General features: G+C 38.7%; 1 protein-coding gene and 1 long non-coding RNA gene across 3 annotated transcripts in view; both read right to left on the bottom strand.

The window, feature by feature from the left end:
* The window catches only part of LOC119071456 (lachesin), a 188497-nt gene that overhangs the window by 31012 nt on the left and 134991 nt on the right, over positions 1-22494 (bottom strand). For both annotated transcript variants that reach the window (XM_037176309.1, XM_037176308.1), the window contains one exon: positions 7575-7724. In XM_037176309.1, the coding sequence (XP_037032204.1) occupies positions 7575-7724 (150 nt within the window). The remainder of the gene's footprint in view (positions 1-7574; positions 7725-22494) is intronic.
* On the bottom strand, positions 13193-16343 carry LOC119071457. The gene is made up of 2 exons (XR_005086658.1): positions 16244-16343; positions 13193-15509 (listed from the first exon to the last, which is right to left on the bottom strand). It is a non-coding gene; the product is annotated as an uncharacterized LOC119071457 (long non-coding RNA).

Raw genomic sequence — 22494 nt, 5'->3', positions numbered from 1 at the left:
TCTTTTCGGTATTCAATTACCTTCCATAAAAAACTAAATCTAGCAAAATCGGATAAGATTTACTCGATTTATGTGCAAAAAACACTTAGGGCAGAGTAGCGGCCTTAGTCCAAGGGCCCAAATTTGAAACTTTTTTCGCCACGTTCTTTTCGGTATTCAATTACCTTCCATAAAAAACTAAATCTAGCAAAATCGGATGAGATTTACTCGATTTATGTGCAAAAAACACTTAGGGCCGAGTAGCGGCCTTAGTCCAAAGGCCCAAATTTGAAACTTTTTTTGCCATCATTCAATTCGGCATTCAATTATCTCTCAAATGAAACAAAATCTAGCAAAATCGGATGAGATTTACTCGATTTATGTGCAAAAAACACTTAGGGCCGAGTAGCGGCCTTAGTCCAAGGGCCCAAATTTGAAACTTTTTTCGCCACGTTCTTTTCGGTATTCAATTACCTTCCATAAAAAACTAAATCTAGCAAAATCGGATAAGATTTACTCGATTTATGTGCAAAAAACACTTAGGGCCGAGTAGCGGCCTTAGTCCAAGGGCCCAAATTTGAAACTTTTTTCGCCACGTTCTTTTCGGTATTCAATTACCTTCCATAAAAAACTAAATCTGGCAAAATCGGATGATATTTACTCGATTTATGTGGAAAAAACACTTAGGGCCGAGTACCGGCCTTAGTCCAAGGGCCCAAATTTGAAACTTTTTTCGCCACGTTCTTTTCGGTATTCAATTACCTTCCATAAAAAACTAAATCTGGCAAAATCGGATGAGATTTACTCGATTTATGTGGAAAAAACTCTTAGGGCCGAGTAACGACCTTTGAGCCCTACCAACAAGCTCGCGTTGCATCCTACACAAAAACAATGTTCAGCAACTTTGTTCTACTCGTCAATACCTTTCATTTGATATATCACAAGCATCTATTGCGTGCGTATTTCGGTAGATATCGTCGAAAGACTGAAAAACACCTATAGGGCCCTAGCTCTAGAAGGGCCGACCCTACCATGCCCATTTTCGAACTTGACCTTACTTTTGTCGATACCAATCGGGGAAAAAAAGAATTTTGAAAAAAGGTTGTGATTTGCTCAAGCTAGAGGGGTCACGGACGGACGGACGGACGGACGGACGGACGGACATTTTTTTATTGCGGATTCGTAGTCTATGAACATAACCAAATGCTTTGCCCTTACTGTCTGCTTCCAATTCGACGTGTTACAAACGGCATATTAATCTTATAAGCCCCCAGTACTTCGTACGGGGCTAAAAATGTCCGTCCGTCCGTCCGTCCGTCCGTGACCCCTCTAGCTAGAGTAAATCACAACCTTTTTTCAAAATTCTTTTTTTCCCCGATTGGTATGGACAAAAGTAAGGTCAAGTTCGAAAATGGGCATGGTAGGGCCGGCCCTTCCAGAGCTAGGGCCCTATAGGTGTTTTTCAGTCTTTCGCCGATATCTACCGAAATACGCACGCAATACCTGCTTGTGATATATTAAATGAAAGGTATTGACGAGTAGAACAAAGTTGCTGAACATTGTTTTTGGGTAAGATGCAACGTGGGCTTTATGGGAGGGCTCAAAGGCCGTTACTCGGCCCTAAGTGTTTTTGCACATAAATCGAGTAAATCTCATCCGATTTTGGTAGTTTTAGTTTTTTATGGAAGGTAATTGAATACCGAAAAGAACGTGACGAAAAAAGTTTCAAATTAGGGCCCTTGGACTAAGGCCGCTACTCGGCCCTAAGTGTTTTTTGCACATAAATCGAGTAAATCTCATCCGATTTTGCTAGTTTTTGTTTCATTTGAGAGATAATTGAATGCCGAATAGAATGATGGCGAAAAAAGTTTCAAATTTGGGCCCTTGGACTAAGGCCGCTACTCGACCCTAAGTGTTTTTTGCACATAAATCGAGTAAATCTCATCCGATTTTGCTAGATTTTGTTTTTTATGGAGTCTAATTGAATACCAAAAAGAAAGTGGCGAAAAAAGTTTTAAATTTGGGCCCTTGGACTAAGGCCGCTACTCGGCCCTAAGTGTTTTTTGCACATAAATCGAGTAAATCTCATCCGATTTTGCTAGATTTAGTTTTTTATGGAAGGTAATTGAATACCGAAAAGAACGTTGCGAAAAAAGTTTCAAATTTGGGCCCTTGGACTAAGGCCGCTACTCGGCCCTAAGTGTTTTTTGCACATAAATCGAGAAATCTCATCCGATTTTGTTAGTTTTTGTTTCGTTTCGTTTGAGAGATAAATGAATACCGAAAAGAACGTGGCGAAAAAAGTTTCAAATTGGGTCCCTTGGACTAAGGCCACTACTTGGCCCTAAGTGTTTTTTGCACATAAATCGAGTAAATCTCATCCGATTTTGCTAGATTTAGTTTTCTATGGAAGGTAATTGAATACCGAAAAAACGTGGCTAAAAAAGTTTCAAATTTGGGCCCTTGAACTAAGGCCGCTGCTCGGCCCTAAGTGTTTTTTGCACATAAATCGAGTATATTTCATCAGATTTTGCTACTTTTTGTTTCGTTTGACAGATAATTCAATACCGAAAGAAAATTGGGATAAAAAAAAGTTGTAAATTCGGATTCCTAAGATTACATCGTAAACTTTTGTTTTATACTTGAGAAGTACTTCGACGGGCTTTTGTAATTGCGCTAAGCGCAATTTTAAAGATGAACGCTTACAGTTTACAATTTGCAAAAATAGACAATGATGTCAAGTACGCAATAAGGTTACGGAAGCATTTTGATATCGGACGAATAAGGGTTACGGGCTTACTAGGGCTATGGACGTATAATGGTTTCGGGCTAATTAGGTTTACGGGTCGTACGGGGCTCAGTCGTAGCAAACGCTCCGACTGTTCTGATGCCTTGTTTTTCACTGATTTGGCATCTCTAGACAACCACAATAGGTTTCCCCTTACTCAGGGAGTCCAATTCGACGTGTTACAAACGTATGCGTAAACCTATAAGACCCCAGTACTTCGTACGGGTCCAACAAGCAAATGCAATGCGTTCTGTTCTTTTAAATACCATCTTCAACCCGCAAAAAGAAGCATTTAACGAGTATGAAATTCTTGAGTTCCACTCGCCACACCATGAAAACACTGAATATCACGTGCTTTGGAACCCCCACTTTTTTAGTTCTCTTTCAGCAGACCTTCAGGTTTACGCACCCACGTCCACCCATGATGACGAAGAAGTAGAAAGATTCTATGAAGATGTCGAGAAAGCTCTGGACGAAAACCCATCACATTACCAATATCTAATCGGTGATTTCAATGCGAAGCTGGGAAAACGAGAAGAAGACTCCGAAGTTTCTATTGGTAGTTTTAGCAACGACCAAAGAAATGAGCGTGGAAATACTCTACTCAACTTCCTACAGCAACACAATTTGTACGCAATGAATTCATTTTTTGCCGGAAAGCCTCAACGGAAATGGACTTGGGCTAGTGCAGATGGTGTAACGAAAAATGAGATCGATTACATCATAACTGGCTGTAAGTCAACCGTTAAGAACGTTATGGTCCTAAACAATTTTTCAACCGGTAGTGATCACCGAATGGTTCGTGCAAGAGTCACGTTAAATACCAGATTTCAAAGAGCACAATTAGTTCAAAAAAGTGAAAGGATTGACGTACAAAGGCTTTACACACAAAATGAAGAATTTGCTACGAAAATGACTGCCGAATTAGATAACGTCAACAATCAATGTGAAACATTGGACGAATTGAATACCAAAATCGTCGATACAATAATGGGTTTCATGAAATCCAAATGCAAATCCGTCCAAGGGAAAAAATCAAAACTCAGCAGAGAAACATTAGACCTGATCACAAGCAGAGCAGAGTTGGTAAAAAACGGAGGGCGAGATTCGGTGGAATACCGGAACTTGTCTAAAAGTATCAACAAAGCAAGGAGATCAGATGAAAGAAAATATAATGTCCAATTGGCTCAAAACATAATTGAAGCTAACTGCAATATGAAAGTACTACGGAGAAAAATGACAAACGCCAAAAAAGAAATCTTCAAATTACGAGACAAAACAGGAACGATCCAAACGGATCGAAATGCGATATTAAACATTGCAACAGAATTTTATGAGAATTTGTTTTCTTCAGCAAGACAGAGTCCAACGGAAGAAACCGAAGATAGACCAATAACAAGAAACGTGGGATCGGCGGATATGCCCGACGTAACTGTTGATGAAGTCAAGGCCGCAGTAGCTGAGATGAAAAACAAAAAGTCTCCCGGAGAAGATGGTGTTCCAGTGGAAGCCATTAAACTGGGTGGAGACTCCTTATTAAAGGCAATCACGGCTTTGTTTAATCAATGTCTGTCTCCAATGGGAAGAAGTACTAGAAGCCTGGGAAAATGCCGTAATTACATTGCTGCATAAAAAAGGAGACATAACAAAGCTGGAAAATTACCGGCCCATAAGCCTATTGTCAACACTCTACAAATTGTTTATGAAAATCATTACGAAGAGGAACACTAACAAGTTCGACTTTTACCAACCTGTTGAACAAGCTGCTTTCAGATCTGGTTTCAGCACAAACGATGAGAACGCTTATTGAGAAGTGTCGTGAATACAACATCGACATAGTCTTGCTATTCATAGACTTCGAAAAAGCTTTCGATTCAGTGGAAACATGGTCGATATTGGACGCATTAGACGAATGTAGAGTAGACTCAAGGTACTCCAACACAATTCGATATGTGTACAAAAATGCTACTTCATGTATAAAACTTCATAAGAGCACGGAGAAATTCAGAATCGCCCGAGGTGTAAGGCAGGGTGACACCATTTCACCGAAATTATTCACGGCGATTCTGCAGAGTGTTTTTAGGAAGTTAAAGTTTAATAAAATGGGATTAAAGATAAATGGAGAGTACCTGAGCAATCTCCGCTTCGCTGATGACATTCTACCGATAGCAGCGAATCTAGATCAGGCTCAGCTTATGCTACAACAGTTAAGTGAAGAGGCAAGCAAAGTTGGCCTCAAGATGAACTTATCGAAAACAAAAGTCATGACCAACATCGGGGACGATAGAGAAATCAAAATTTGTGCCACTGTCATTGAACGAGTCGACAGCTATGTATCGCCGCTATTAGCGACGCTAAATTCGAAAAAGTCTCGCTTATAGCGAGTAGCGGTCGCTAAAACGTAGTTAGCGGAAAAGTTTCCGCTAGTCGCTAATTAATAGATCAGTGTCAAATAACTGTTCTTCTCTCAAAATAGTGTCAAATGAGTTGTCAATTTCACAAAGCTAACCTCAAACAATGACAGCTCCATATAAATTTTTGTAACATTTTGGTTAGCTTTGTGAAAATGACAGCTCATTTGACATCTCAAACGACATTGACAATGATCCATTCGCTAAAAATTTGTTCAAAAATAGCAAAATAATTCGACTAATCAAAATTATTTTTTCGGTATTTTAATTTGGTAATTGTCATATTACAGTGAAGTAAATAACATTAGAAATTTATAAGAATGAGTCACTCAAATCTCGCCCAAAAATATTTTCGTTTGTATTCGAATAGAAAGAGCCAGACGTCTTCTTTGTAAAAATAAATAATTCAGGTTAAAGTCCATGTGAACGTTTGTTTACGAGAGGAAAAATTGTGTTTTTGTCATTATTGTTATTGTCAACATCTAAATTCGAAATTCGAGAGCTTAACCGGCCAAGAGTGACTGGGATAAATCAACTACTCTATAAGTTTTGTATTCGTATATTTGGTTCATTGATCTCTATCGACACTTGACTCCCTGATTTCGTCACACTCTTGACAAGCGACCGAGATGCACTCAGTCCAATTGATATTATTTTCCTATCCAAATCGTAACGTGTCTGTTCAAAATGTGAATTCGAATTCAAAGGAACGATATTTAGAACGAAAAATTTGTAAAAATGTGGTCATTTTTCTGAATTTTCCACTTGCGTGATTTTTGGAAATTAGCGATGACTAGCGGTCGCTAGTAGCGGCCGCTATTAGCGCGCTAATTTAATTTTACTTAGCGAATCCAATTAGCGACGCTAATATTTTTCTGAATTAGCGTTAGCGTTAGCGTCGCTAAAAAAAGTGATTAGCGAGTGCAACCTTGTCTAGGACATAAACTGAAGTTAGGTCTGGACAACCAGACTGCAGAAATAAGACGTAGGATTGGTCTTGCATGGGCAGCGTTCGGAAAACTCAGACTAATTTTCAAAAGCAAAATGAATAATAGTCTGAAACACAAAGTTTTCGACACTTGTGTCCTTCCAGTGCTCACTTATGGAGCGGAAACGTTAACTTTAACGAAAGCATCCGAAGATAAATTGAGAGTGACACAAAGAGCCATGGAACGGAGTATGCTTGGAATAACACTCAGAGACAGAATGACGAATCAATGGATTCGACAACAAACCAGGGTCGTTGATGTCATGGAAAGAATAGCATCTCTGAAATGGAGCTGGGCGGGACATATTGCAAGAAGGACAGACGAACGTTGGACCAAAAAGATCATGAACTGGCGACCATATAAAAGACGAGCTATAGGTAGACCACCAGAGAGATGGACAAACGGAATTAAGAATATTGCAGGTACAAACTGGCAGCAAATGGCAATGGATCGTACGAAATGGAAAGAAGTTGGAGAGGCCTACATCCAGCAGTGGATAGAAACAGGCTGAAAAAGAAGAAGAAGAAGAAGACCTTGTAAACAGGTCTAGCGATGTGAACAATATTTTACTTAGTAGCGGCATTTCCAGTGGCTATTTACGTGTTTCGTCAAAGAGAGAAATTTGATTTTAAATTAAAACGAAGGCGGAGCTTACTCTCCGTATTATAATAGGTTTGTTCCAAGTAACTGTAAACACGAATTTTGACTGGCCCAACGAACACGATTTCATCCACAGAGATCGGTTTCCATATAAATATTGATGAGGTTATGTCTTTATGGATGAAGTTTGACAATTCATATGGCCTTGGAACAGACTTATGAACATCGAACGATCGACTCGTTCTGCTTTGTATCGCGTATTTTCGATACGATAGATACGCGATAGAAATGCTTTGTATTTGTTTTTGTTATTTGTATATTTCATGGTGTGGCAAGTGTAAAATTTTGTGCATTACAGGTTAGAAACCACTCAATCACAGTATGTGTCTGAATGCATACGTTTGCAAAAATTATTCTGTTGTTTTTATTCTTTGGTCGAGGACAATGAGCTACACAAGGACTTGAGACCACAACATCTGTCTCAAGTGTCCAATTCTAATCATCCGTCCAGCAATACAACACCGAAGAAAGTTCCATCCATTCTTCGTATCAAACTATTCTCGTTGTATACGAATTCTCCACGTATACTGTAATTTCGTGGTTTCAAACGAAGTGATGCAAATAACTATTCTAATAAAATATTAATGAAATATAATTTCTAATCAGGAAATATTTCCAGGTACTCAAGCTATATAAATAAAAAATGGTTTAAGGAAAAAAGGCTATTGGGAGTAAATTGATAAAATATGTGGACGCCATTATTGCACCACTACTAGGTCCTAGGCATTGGAAGAAGTTATGACTTACTGTATAATTTTATCGTTCCATCTGTTTCACCCAAAGAATTTTTGGCAACACATTTATATGAACCGAAATCAGTTGGGCCAACTTTTTTAACCAGTAGTTTCATCGCCACTTTGTAAGCATTATCTACCAACATAGTTTCATATTTTTCACCTGAAAGAAGCAAAAGTAAAAATTTTCTAAACATTTAATTTTAAATACTGCGTAATCATTGTTTAGGATAATTATGTTTAAATTATTTCGACTTTGTCATTCTTGTGATCTTTATGGTTTTTATAAATGTTGATTACAAGATTACAACATCATATAACACAATTGTATAGAAATTCCAACGACGTAAACATGTTCATGGGCAGCGTTCGGAAAACTCAGACTAATTTTCAAAAGCAAAATGAATAATAGTCTGAAACGCAAAGTTTTCGACACTTGTGTCCTTCCAGTGCTCACTTATGGAGCGGAAACGTTAACTTTAACAAAAGCATCCGAAGATAAATTGAGAGTGACACAAAGAGCCATGGAACGGAGTATGCTCGGAATAACACTCAGAGACAGAATGACGAATAAATGGATTCGACAACAAACCAGGGTCGTTGATGTCATGTAAAGAATAGCATCTCTGAAATGGAGCTGGGCGGGACATATTGCAAGAAGGGCAGACGAACTTCTGACCAAAAAGATCATGAACTGGCGACCATATAAAAGACGAGCTATAGGTAGACCACCAGAGAGATGGACAAACGGAATTAAGAATATTGCAGGTACAAACTGGCAGCAAATGGCAATGGATCGTACGAAATGGAAAGAAGCTGGAGAGGCCTACATCCAGCAGTGGATAGAAACAGGCTGAAAAAGAAGAAGAAACATGTTCTTCATTTTCCACTTCAACTTCAAAACCCACATAAAATACACATATAAATGGAAAGTGTACTGTGTGAAATGTTAATTGTGGAAATTACAAATTAATTCAATAACATATAGGGCGGATTAGAACAATTATACACAAATAAATGGGTAAGCGTTTGCATATCACCCATGACAGGGAAATATAAAAAATGGTCTATAATTAAGTTCCAAACAAAACATTTTTATATTTTATTTCGATGCCGAACGTTATTTGAAGTATTTTTGAACTATATTATGCATGGAAATTTTGCATAATTAATTTTTAATTCAGTAAAGTATCGTGAAAAAATAAGAAAAATAAGCAAAGTCAGAAACCTTGGTCAACATGTGTGCAGCGCGCCATCTTTTTATTCAGTCGAAATTGCGAAAATTTACATATAAAACAATCGGGATATTTAGCAAAGATGTAAACAAAATGTCCTTCTTCATTTGTCAAATGACCCTTCTCCATCGGGTTGTCTACAATTTTGTTCCAATCGGCACTAACCTTTCTTTTAAACAAATCATCAGAACAGTCGGAGCGTTTGCTGCGACTGAGCCCTGTACGACCCGTAATCCTATTTCGTCCGTAACCATAATGCGTCCGTAGTAGGCCTTATACGCCCGTAACCCTAATACGTCTACAACCCTATAATGCGTCTGTTCCCAAAATTCTTCCGTAACCCGATTGCGTTTTTGATATTATTGCCCACCTAGTCAAGTTGGGCATGGTCAAATTTACTGAAAGTGTTCATTTTTAAAATTGCGCATAGCGTAATTACGAAAGCCCGTACGAAGTACCTCTCAAATAAAACCAACAATTTACGATAATACTTTAGAAACCCAAAATCACATCTCAATTACCTCTCAAATGAAACAAAAAAAAGCAAAATCGGATGAGATTTACTCGATTTATGGGCAAAATACACTTAAAGGCGAGTAGTGGCCTCAGTCCAATGACCTGCTTCTAGAAATTTATCCACATAACGCTATGTGTGCACTGCAAGTACATATCAGATTATACAAAAATTGGCGAAAACGAATGAATTTCACTTTGTTTTTACTAAAATCCAATATGGCCGTCGGCAGACATTTTGTTAGGAAACCGGAAATAGTAATAACGTCTTTCATTCGTCAAAAAAAAAATCATGAAATTCGGTCAAAATTTATTGAAGATATTGGCAAAAAAACACCACGTTCACTGGCTACGAGTAGCCGGATATGAGCTCACTCCAAGGAACCTAGTTCATGTCCCGTTGAGCCGAATTTCATAACTTTTTTTTTCCTGATTGGTACGGTCAATCAAATTAATTTTAATAAAGCAAAACCAGGATTGACGTACAACGGCTTTACACACAAAATGAAGAATTTGCTACGAAAATGACTGCCGAATTAGATAACGTCAACAATCAATGTGAAACATTGGACGAATTGAATACCAAAATCGTCGATACAATAATGGGTTTCATGAAATCCAAATGCAAATCCGTCCAAGGGAAAGAATCAAAACTCAGCAGAGAAACATTAGACCTGATCGCAAGCAGAGCAGAGTTGGTAAAAAACGGAGGACGAGATTCGGTGGAATACCGGAACCTGTCTAAAAGTATCAACAGAGCAAGGAGATCAGATGAAAGAAAATATAATGTCCAATTGGCTCAAAACATAATTGAAGCTAACTGCAATATGAAAGTCCTACGGAGAAAAATGACAAACGCCAAAAAAGAAATCTTCAAATTACGAGACAAAACAGGAACGATCCAAACGGATCGAAATGCGATATTAAACATTGCAACAGAATTTTATGAGAATTTGTTTTCTTCAGCAAGACAGAGCCCAACGGAAGAAACCGAAGATAGACCAATAATAAGAAACGTGGGATCGGAGGATATGCCCGACATAACTGTTGATGAAGTCAAAGCTGCAGTAGCCGAGATGAAAAACAAAAAGTCTCCCGGAGAAGATGGTGTTCCAGTGGAAGCCATTAAACTAGGTGGAGACTCATTATTAAAGGCAATCACGGCTTTGTTTAATAGATGTCTCCAATGGGAAGAAGTACCAGAAGCCTGGGAAAATGCGGTAATTACATTGCTGCATAAAAAAGGAGACATAACAAAGCTGGAAAATTACCGGCCCATAAGCCTATTGTCAACACTCTACAAGTTGTTTATGAAAATCATTACGAAGAGGAACACTAACAAGTTCGACTTCTACCAACCTGTTGAACAAGCTGCTTTCAGATCTGGTTTCAGCACAAACGACCATTTGCAGGTGATGAGAACGCTTATTGAGAAGTGTCGTGAATACAACATCGACATAGTTTTGCTATTCATAGACTTCGAAAAAGCTTTCGATTCAGTGGAAACATGGTCGATATTGGACGCATTAGACGAATGTAGAGTAGACTCAAGGTACTCCAACACAATTCGATATGTGTACAAAAATGCTACTTCATGTATAAAACTTCATAAGAGCACGGAGAAATTCAGAATTGGCCGAGGTGTAAGGCAGGGTGACACCATTTCACCGAAATTATTCACGGCGATTCTGCAGAGTATTTTTAGGAAGTTAAACTGGAGTAAAATGGGAATAAAGATAAATGGAGAGTACCTGAGCAATCTCCGCTTCGCTGATGACATTGTACCGATAGCAGCGAATCTAGGTCAGGCTCAGCTTATGCTACAACAGTTAAGTGAAGAGGCGAGCAAAGTTGGCCTCAAGATGAACTTATCGAAAACAAAAGTCATGACCAACATCGGGGACGATAGAGAAATCAAAATTGGTGACACTGTCATTGAACGAGTCGACAGCTATGTATATCTAGGACATAAACTGAAGTTAGGTCTGGACAACCAAACTGCAGAAATAAGACGTAGGATTGGTCTTGCATGGGCAGCGTTCGGAAAACTCAGACTAATTTTCAAAAGCAAAATGAATAATAGTCTGAAACGCAAAGTTTTCGACACTTGTGTCCTTCCAGTGCTCACTTATGGAGCGGAAACGTTAACTTTAACGAAAGCATCCGAAGATAAATTGAGAGTGACACAAAGAGCCATGGAACGGAGTATGCTCGGAATAACACTCAGAGACAGAATGACGAATCAATGGATTCGACAACAAACCAGGGTCGTTGATGTCATGGAAAGAATAGCATCTCTGAAATGGAGCTGGGCGGGACATATTGCAAGAAGGACAGACGAACGTTGGACCAAAAAGATCATGAACTGGCGACCATATAAAAGACGAGCTATAGGTAGACCACCAGAGAGATGGACAAACGGAATTAAGAATATTGCAGGTACAAACTGGCAGCAAATGGCAATGGATCGTACGAAATGGAAAGAAGTTGGAGAGGCCTACATCCAGCAGTGGATAGAAACAGACTGAAAAAGAAGAAGAAGAAAGCCAGTCGAAATCCGGTCAAATTTGGCCGACCTACGAGCAAAAACTGCTTCGTGCCCTGTACCTGGTTCACATCAAGGGCTCTAACTCTCGAGTCGGTTATCTAATTTTCATAAAAAAACATTTTTGCCGATCGGTATTGTAAATACCTTTCATTTGACTCAATGAGGAGTAATGTAGTGACAAAATTGGTCGGTGGACTGGTGCCGATTGAAATAAATTATTTCATAATAAAGACTGATGATGCAGCAATAAGCTGCGAAACGTCTCGCAACAAATTTCTTTATATTCGACAAGACCGATAAATCGAGGAAAAATCAAAACAGGTGGGGCATTATCGTTTTCGTCGAAAAATGCTGCCGTCGAGTAAAGTGTACCAACAACTAAGGAAGCCAGCTTTTTTGGACAAAAACGATAATGTCCGACAATAAAAATAATTCCCAACAATAATGCCCCGTTAAAAATGGCGACGATTGTGAAGGCATCTAGGCCTGTTCAAATTTGAAAAATTATTTTAGATTGTATCGGCATGCTATCAGAGAGTTAAAATGGTTCAAAAAAAGAGACCCTAACGTTTTTTTTTATAATTTTTTGAAGCGTTTTTGATCTGGGGAGGTTCGGTTGAAGGAAAATTCTGAGTTTGGCTGGTTTTTAGACAGTTTTCGATACTAAACTCAACCAAAACATCACTTATAAACGTGGTAACTTATTTGTTGTCAAAGGAAATGCAAAATAAGAGTCTCGTTTTAAATATGAGCGAATTTGGTCAAGTCGTGTGAGAGAACGAGCTCGAGAAACTCTTGCAATAAGTGTCAGCGTGAAAGGGTAATCTCGTTTTTAAGTGTTACGCACCTCATCAACATCAGTGATATGGGCGTCAAAAGATGCGTATTGAAACACACTTTCAGGGAAAAAAAGTTTTTGAAAATCGGTCACGTGGTTCAGATGTGATAGTCGAAAGAGTGAGTCTCAATTGGCGAACTCGCATGCACAGCGATGGTTAATTTTCATCAAGTAACTTATGCGATTCGTAGCTTATATGAACATGATTATTTTTCCAGTGTTAAATGCGAGTCTGACTCATAAAATTGGCTTCATAAGTCAATTGGTAAGTGACCGAAAAGCGTTCTGTTTGAGCGTGCTCAGGACCGGTTCCACGATTTTACTAAAATCCATTATGCAACAATTACTACTTTCTCAACTAACTTTCATAGTTCGTACTTCATACTTTCGTGGTCAAAAGTGTTAGAATGTCAAAATCAAAGCAGTCGCAGTAGTAAGTCTAGTAAGCCGGCGCCATAGCTGTGAATTACATTTTGATTTTTGATCCTTTTTTTTTGAAGATTTACTATGTCGAATAAACCGGGAACTAGTAAACGGATTTCAGATCCAAGTTCCAAGAGAGCTCGAAAGCGATCGAAAAGTGAAGTGCCGACGGAAATTTCGAGTTCCAGTCTGTCTGAAAGTGGAAGCAATACTTTGGCAGGAAGTGAAAGTTCGACGGGCTGTTCAATTTCGACTCAAGATTCCTCCATTTTCGCAACTTCGGCGAGTACGTCTCAGGCGGATTCTTCTGAATTGTCAACTACTATTGTCTCCACTCAATTGCGAGACAGAGTTCGCCACACTTCGGGATCTCGAAGCTCGTCAGGTCGCTCCTCGAGTTCCGGAGGAAGTAAAGAATCCGAATTGTCGATTGAGCCAATAAGGAAAATAGCTGGTATAAAATTGCCGTCAAACAGACGAGTGTTAGGATTCTTTTCACACCTTCTCAATTCCAATACAAGAATGAGTCAAAATGATATTGCGAAAGCAGTTTACGACGAAATAATTAAATTTTATGCAAACATTCCAACAATTGCTTTAAAGCACTACAAAACTGTTACAAAACACATATGTGACCTTTACGAAGAATATCGGGATGTTAAGAAATCATTAAAACGCACTCGTCCAATGTTTCCTGTAGAGAAAACTAAAACAGAAAAATTTATCGTCGAACTGGAAAACTTGTTCGACATTTCGACAATAAATGCGCTGGACATCATTGATGACAAGGAAATTAGAGCGTTTTTGGAAAATCAACGAAAACCTGGTCGGCCTGGTATAAAAATATCATTTTCGTGGTTGCCTTGTCAATTATTACACAGATGTTCATATTGATTTGCAGGTGTGATAGGTAAATTAGGCAGACAAAGAAAACGCACAGAACAAGAAGCACCGAAACCGACTTCCAGTGCAAATGTACAAACCAATGAAAATATTGAAGTACCTCCTAGGGATGAATCAAGTGCATCCAGTAAAAGTGCCTCAGCCACAGCGACCGATAGTGACGAAGACTATCAAGCAGAGTCTGCGACAAGCCCCAAAATTAAATTCATTAACAGCGACATGGCTTCTGCAATTGACAAATGTAGAGTCAGTAACCCTTGTATGATGCGTTTGCTAGTACCGACGTTAAAGGTATTTGCAAAGTTTCTCTCATCATTCGTTAAAGTTGATAGCATTCTTATTTGAAAGGCATTGAAATTGAATCCGAACCATTATGTGTTAAGCACTTCAACAATAAGACGTAAACGGCAGGCAAATAGAGGAACGAAGTTCCATGAGATACAAGACAATTTCATAGTAAGTCTAAATTTATTTTTGGATTTTTTTGTGCAGCAAAGGCTAACTATAAACCGTGTCATTGTTAAACAGAATTATGTATCGCAGGGAGCTGAAAAGTTAGTAAAAATACACTGGGATGGAAAATGTGTTCAGAACATTACTGATCGTAAGTTAGTAGAACGGGTGGTGGTAAAAGCGCTGTGTGACAATGAGGAACAAATCTTGGGTTGTCCAATATCTGGAGAGAAAGGACTGAATGTGGCGGAAACAGTTTTCAAGTTAATTCAAGATTGGGATCTTAACGAATTTATAGTTTCACTATGCTTCGATACCACTTATGTAAATTCTGGCCAGATCAAAGGGGCTGCTCTCAGATTAGAAAGGATGCTTGGCAAACATTTACAGTTTTTCCCTTGTCGTCACCACATATACGAGCTGATTTTGAGGCTAGTTTACGAATTTTTCATGGGCGAAACAAAATCGGACAAGGTGAAACTTTTCGACGATTTCAAAAATGCCTGGAAAAACATCGACCCGAAAAAGTACAGTCCCGGAACTTCTGATGAAAAAGTTGCAGCAGTCTTGACGCCTCAATTCAGAGCCCGCATCAAAGAATTCATAATAGATAAAATGAGAGGAAAATTTTTTAGGTATGTAAGTGGAATATCGCCGCCGTGAGAAGATGACATCTAACTTTCTTTCATTTGCGACAGATCTGACTATAGAGAGCTGTTGGAGCTGGCACTACTCTTCATTGGGGAGAAACTAGAAAAAAGTGAAGGCCAAGTGGTCTTTCATCCACCCGGCGCAAACCATCACGCGAGGTGGATGTCGAAGGCCATTTATAGTCTAAAGATTTTTATGTTTCGTCACCAATTTGGCCTGAATTCAACAGACTTGAATGGGTTGAGGGAGGTGTCAATCTTCATAATTCAGCATTATGTGAAAGCTTGGTTTCGATGTCCCATACCAGCGGAGGCTCCCTTTCAAGACTTTGAATTTTTGAAAACTGTCTTACTCGACCAATCCATGAATGTACTGTTAGTGCCACTTCTTCTTCTTCTTCTTCTTTTTCAGCCTGTTTCTATCCACTGCTGGATGTAGGCCTCTCCAACTTCTTTCCATTTCGTACGATCCATTGCCATTTGCTGCCAGTTTGTACCTGCAATATTCTTAATTCCGTTTGTCCATCTCTCTGGTGGTCTACCTATAGCTCGTCTTTTATATGGTCGCCAGTTCATGATCTTTTTGGTCCAACGTTCGTCTACCCTTCTTGCAATATGTCCCGCCCAGCTCCATTTCAGAGATGCTATTCTTTCCATGACATCAACGACCCTGGTTTGTTGTCGAATCCATTTATTCGTCATTCTGTCTCTGAGTGTTATTCCGAGCATACTCCGTTCCATGGCTCTTTGTGTCACTCTCAATTTATCTTCGGATGCTTTTGTTAAAGTTAACGTTTCCGCTCCATAAGTGAGCACTGGAAGGACACAAGTGTCGAAAACTTTGCGTTTCAGACTATTATTCATTTTGCTTTTGAAAATTAATCTGAGTTTTCCGAACGCTGCCCATGCAAGACCAATCCTACGTCTTATTTCTGCAGTTTGGTTGTCCAGACCTAACTTCAGTTTATGTCCTAGATATACATAGCTGTCGACTCGTTCAATGACAGTGTCACCAATTTTGATTTCTCTATCGTCCCCGATGTTGGTCGTGACTTTTGTTTTCGATAAGTTCATCTTGAGGCCAACTTTGCTCGCCTCTTCACTTAACTGTTGTGCCACAAATCATTAAAAAAATGAGTCGACATTCGTGGTACCTCAAGAATCGGTTGGTCTTGCATTTTTCGATGGGTCGATCCCACCTGAAATCAAAGTGGAAATGATGATTCTTCTTCTTCTTTTTCAGCCTGTATCTATCCACTGCTGGATGTAGGCCTCTCCAACTTCTTTCCATTTCGTACGATCCATTGCCATTTGCTGCCAGTTTGTACCTGCAATATTCTTAATTCCGTTTGTCCATCTCTCTGGTGGTCTACCTATAGCTCGTCTTTTATATGGTCGCCAGTTCATGATCTTTTTGGTCCAACGTTCGTCTGTCCTTCTTGCAATATGTCCCGCCCAGCTCCATTTCAGAGATGCTATTCTTTCCATGACATCAACGACCCTGGTTTGTTGTCGAATCCATTGATTCGTCATTCTGTCTCTGAGTGTTATTCCAAGCATACTCCGTTCCATGGCTCTTTGTGTCACTCTCAATTTATCTTCGGATGCTTTCGTTAAAGTTAACGTTTCCGCTCCATAAGTGAGCACTGGAAGGACACAAGTGTCGAAAACTTTGCGTTTCAGACTATTATTCATTTTGCTTTTGAAAATTAGTCTGAGTTTTCCGAACGCTGCCCATGCAAGACCAATCCTACGTCTTATTTCTGCAGTCTGGTTGTCGAGACCTAACTTCAGTTTATGTCCTAGATATACATAGCTGTCGACTCGTTCAATGACAGTGTCACCAATTTTTATTTCTCTATCGTCCCCGATGTTGGTCATGACTTTTGTTTTCGATAAGTTCATCTTGAGGCCAACTTTGCTTGCCTCTTCACTTAACTGTTGTAGCATAAGCTGAGCCTGACCTAGATTCGCTGCTATCGGTACAATGTCATCAGCGAAGCGGAGATTGCTCAGGTACTCTCCATTTATCTTTATTCCCATTTTACTCCAGTTTAACTTCCTAAAAATACTCTGCAGAGTTGCCGTGAATAATTTCGGTGAAATGGTGTCACCCTGCCTTACACCTCGGCCAATTCTGAATTTCTCCGTGCTCTTATGAAGTTTTATACATGAAGTAGCATTTTTGTACACATATCGAATTGTGTTGGAGTACCTTGAGTCTACTCTACATTCGTCTAATGCGTCCAATATCGACCATGTTTCCACTGAATCGAAAGCTTTTTCGAAGTCTATGAATAGCAAGACTATGTCGATGTTGTATTCACGACACTTCTCAATAAGCGTTCTCATCACCTGCAAATGGTCGTTTGTGCTGAAACCAGATCTGAAAGCAGCTTGTTCAACAGGTTGGTAGAAGTCGAACTTGTTAGTGTTCCTCTTCGTAATGATTTTCATAAACAACTTGTAGAGTGTTGACAATAGGCTTATGGGCCGGTAATTTTCCAGCTTTGTTATGTCTCCTTTTTTATGCAGCAATGTAATTACCGCATTTTCCCAGGCTTCTGGTACTTCTTCCCATTGGAGACATTGATTAAACAAAGCCGTGATTGCCTTTAATAAGGAGTCTCCACCCAGTTTAATGGCTTCCACTGGAACACCATCTTCTCCGGGAGACTTTTTGTTTTTCATCTCGGCTACTGCGGCCTTGACTTCATCAACAGTTATGTCGGGCATATCCTCCGATCCCACGTTTCTTATTATTGGTCTATCTTCGGTTTCTTCCGTTGGGCTCTGTCTTGCTGAAGAAAACAAATTCTCATAAAATTCTGTTGCAATGTTTAATATCGCATTTCGATCCGTTTGGATCGTTCCTGTTTTGTCTCGTAATTTGAAGATTTCTTTTTTGGCGTTTGTCATTTTTCTCCGTAGGACTTTCATATTGCAGTTAGCTTCAATTATGTTTTGAGCCAATTGGACATTATATTTTCTTTCATCTGATCTCCTTGCTTTGTTGATACTTTTAGACAAGTTCCGGTATTCCACCGAATCTCGCCCTCCGTTTTTTACCAACTCTGCTCTGCTTGCGATCAGGTCTAACGTTTCTCTGCTGAGTTTTGATTCTTTCCCTTGGACGGATTTGCATTTGGATTTCATGAATCCCATTATTGTATCGACGATTTTGGTATTCAATTCGTCCAATGTTTCACATTGATTGTTGACGTTATCTAATTCGGCAGTCATTTTCGTAGCAAATTCTTCATTTTGTGTGTAAAGCCGTTGTACGTCAATCCTTTCACTTTTCTGAACTAGTTGTGATCTTTGAAATCTGGTATTTAACGTGACTCTTGCACGAACCATTCGGTGATCACTACCGGTTGAAAAATTGTTTAGGACCGTAACGTTCTTAACGGTTGACTTACAGCCAGTTATGATGTAATCGATCTCATTTTTCGTTACACCATCTGCACTAGCCCAAGTCCATTTCCGTTGAGGCTTTCCTGCAAAAAATGAATTCATTGCGTACAAATTGTGTTGCTGTAAGAAGTTGAGTAATGATTGACAGTCTGAAACTTGATGACCCAGATGATGATGATGACGAGGAAAATATCGTTCCACAAAATGATCACAGAGTAATCGTAAGCGTCAGCGAAATCACGAAGACATTTTTAACAAAAAAAAATTAGTGATTTTGTAACTTCAAATACTCGAAATTTTTTTGAAAGATTCCGGATTGCGACCGATTTTTTGCGGGAACCAATAGAGAAATGGTCATCACTACCATCATACCAGAAAGGTTCGGACATTGTGAAACAATTGAAAGTAGCTAATGATTCTGCTGAAAGATCAGTAAAGCTGATGTCTGATTTGATTGGCATCATCAAAAAAGATGACTTAGAATACCAAGATATGGTGGTAGTTGTTGATGACTATCAAAAAGAACATCCAACGTATTTGAAGATAGATTTAACGAAAAATAATTATATTTTGAAAAAAGACAATAAAAATTTTTTAGTGATAAATTCGACGTTCTGGGTTTTCTTTTACTATCTCACACTTTTGACTATGAAAGCATGAAGTACGAACTATGAAAGTTCATTGAGAAAGTAAGTCAGACTCGCATTTAACACTGGAAAAATAATCATGTTCATATAAGCTACGAATCGCATAAGTTACTTGATGAAAATTAACCATCGCCGTGCATGCGAGTTCGCCAATTGAGACTCACTCTTACGACTATCACATCTGAACCACGTGACCGATTTTCAAAAACTTTTTTTTCCCTGAAAGTGTTTCAATACGCATCTTTTGACGCCCATATCACTGATGTTGATGAGGTGCGTAACACTTAAAAACGAGATTACCCTTTCACGCTGACACTTATTGCAAGAGTTTCTCGAGCTCGTTCTCTCACACCACTTGACCAAATTCGCTCATATTTAAAACGAGACTCTTATTTTGCATTTCCTTTGACAACAAATAAGTTACCACGTTTATAAGTGATGTTTTGGTTGAGTTTAGTGTCGAAAACTGTCTAAAAACCAGCCAAACTCAGAATTTTCCTTCAAACGAACCTCCCCAGATCAAAAACGCTTCAAAAAATTATAAAAAAAACGTTAGGGTCTCTTTTTTTGAACCATCTTAACTATCTGATAGCATGCCGATACAATCTAAAAAATTTTTCAAATTTGAACAGGCCTAATACACATAGACAAGTAAATTTTCTATTTATTTTTTATTCTGAAAGTGCGTCCGGATCTACATTTTATTACTGCAATCCGTCGATCTAATTTGTAGGAAGCTAACGACATTGAGCTGGAAAAAATTGTTTCACTTTACAACACGCTGTACGACGACATGAATTTTCTTATTTTTGAACATGGGTTTTACATGTCACCTCACAAGGATGTTGCCCCGACGAGAATTCGTGACAGACTGACTTTCAGTATGCACGAGTAAATACTGTTCACATTATTGATATGATTTGATTCACTGTCGGTGTATTCACACTCCATTTGTTCTGTTGAATCCCGAACAAAGAGTGTTTTCACTCTACACAGAGAAAAAGTCGGATTAAATGTTTAATCTACAGAAAGATTACGAGTATTTTAAATAATTCAAAAGATTTCGTTTCGATCTTTTTTCAAAGATTAAAAAAATTAAATCTTTCGATAGATTGCGTTTCGGGTTAAAATGACTAAAATTGATAGTAGCAAAGAGAAGTAAAGATTTTGCCACGAAAATGTTTTGTTTTTGTGCAAAGTTCGTTGTTCTGGTATCTAGAATTTATGATTAAGCTACTGCCATGTGTAATTTTTAGTCATCTGTTAGCGATTCAAAAGTAAAAACCAAGGCACACGCAAATGCTTGAGATTTTTTTTCCTTTCTTAAAGGATGTTGATTTCCGAGTACAGAAATCGTTAAAAACGTTAATAATTCTTCCATGCAAACTGGTCTGTTATACTTCTTAATCAATGATACAATTAAATATGGGTGCAAAATATCGTTTTATTATAATATTGTACTTTGCCAGGTAAGGCTCGACAAGCTCAACTTCCTTATCATTGTTCATACAGATTTGTATGATAATAGTTTATTGAATAATTAGTTGGTTTCGTTCAGAAGATTATTAGACCCGTACGAAGTACTGGGGTCTTATAGGTTTACGCATACGTTTGTAACACGTCGAATTGGACTCAATAAGTAAGGGGAAACCTTTTGTGGTTGTCCAGAGATGCCAAATCAGCGGAAAAAAAGTCCGTCCGTCTGTCTGCACGATAAGTTGAGTAAAACGCATCCGATTTTGAAAATTCTTTCTTTTCCCCGTTTGGTAATGTCAAAAGACAGGCTAAGTTCGAAGATGGGCGATTTCGGATCGACCTCTCCGGAGCTGGGGCCCAATAAGTACCTAAGTGTTTTTCGACGATATCTCCGGACAATTAAACGTTACGTCAAATAAATGGTCGATACCTACTTGCGATTACCTCGTAACGTCATCTTTGTTGAGTTTTGTTGATTTTGTAACCGCGTTGAGATACAAATGACGGTAGCTAGCTGTATTTTGTCGATTTTTGTTTTTAAAATAATTTTTATGATATTCCAGATTTTTTGTTTCCACTAAGTTTTTTGTACGCGAGAAATGAGAGGAAAATTTCCTTTTTGTAATGATGTAAAAAGTACAATTGAAAAAACAATGAACTCGTGCTCATAATCTCCCACGAATTCAATTATTATTTCCCAGTATGTAAAAATATTAATAATTGAACTAAATCAACGCACTTCAAACAAAAGTGCTGCGAATTACAGCTCCCGAATATAGTACAATTTTGTCCAGATTTTTTATAGTGCCAAAATTTGATTGATACACTATCCCGGTTCAGTCAGTACTCTATTTAGAGTATCACATGCTTGAAGTGCATTGACTAAATTATAGAACTGTATCGGTGCAATCCGTTTTGATACCATCAACGCAAACTATTACAATTAAACAATAAGTTCCAACACACCCACACCAATGTAAGTTTAATTGAAACCAAATTTGAGATTGATCTAGACATTACAAAATAAGCTTTAATTACTATCAGATTTTGGTAAGGCTCTGTGAAAAATGTATTTTAATTAAATTAAATTCCACATAAATATTGTCAGTGTTTAATTTCACGTAATTTTCTAGATCAGTCTCATTGTAGTCTACATTCATCTCTAAGAATTCGTTTTTTTTTTCTACCAAAAATTCATTGCGGTAAGTTTTCTATTGTGTATGAAAATGTGGCCGTGGGGACCTATGTGTTAAATTGCAGGAACAATGCTATCAAAAATCGCTACGAATATAAATCGCCATCGTCAAAGTTATCGCGTTGTTAAAAATTGCAAGCAGATTGATTTGGATGCCTCCAATTTAAATGCCAAACTGAAGCAAGATCAACAAAAAGAAATAGGTTATGTACAGAGTCACAGTTCCAGCAAAGTAACATCGGATGTCGGCAATTCGCTTAGCGCTCTCGTTAATGTAGACACATCCGCTGTTAAGAATGCCGCACCGATCAGTCATGTTGATACAGACGAAGTGTCGAAGAAGCAGTCGAATCGAGTAAAGTCCAAATTGGATCGAAATCGCAACAGCAACGTTGTAATAGCAGCTGCTAATAATGCCGGACTGGTCGGCTCTGTGACGACAGCCGAGCCTCCGAAGAAGCAGTCGAATCGAGACAAATCGAAATTGGATCGAGATCGCACCAGCAACGTTGTCTCAGCGGCAGTTAAGAATGCCGCACCGATCAGTCCTGTTGATACAGACGAACTGCCGACGAAGCAGTCGAACCGATTCAAGTCCAAATTGGATCAAGATCGCGCCAGCAACGGTGTCTCAG

This window comes from Bradysia coprophila (genome assembly GCF_014529535.1).
Source record: "Bradysia coprophila strain Holo2 chromosome IV unlocalized genomic scaffold, BU_Bcop_v1 contig_5, whole genome shotgun sequence".
Taxonomy (NCBI): Eukaryota; Metazoa; Arthropoda; class Insecta; order Diptera; family Sciaridae; genus Bradysia; species Bradysia coprophila.
The sequence above is the reverse complement of the archived record's forward strand: the minus strand, read 5'-3'. Positions and strand labels throughout refer to the sequence as shown.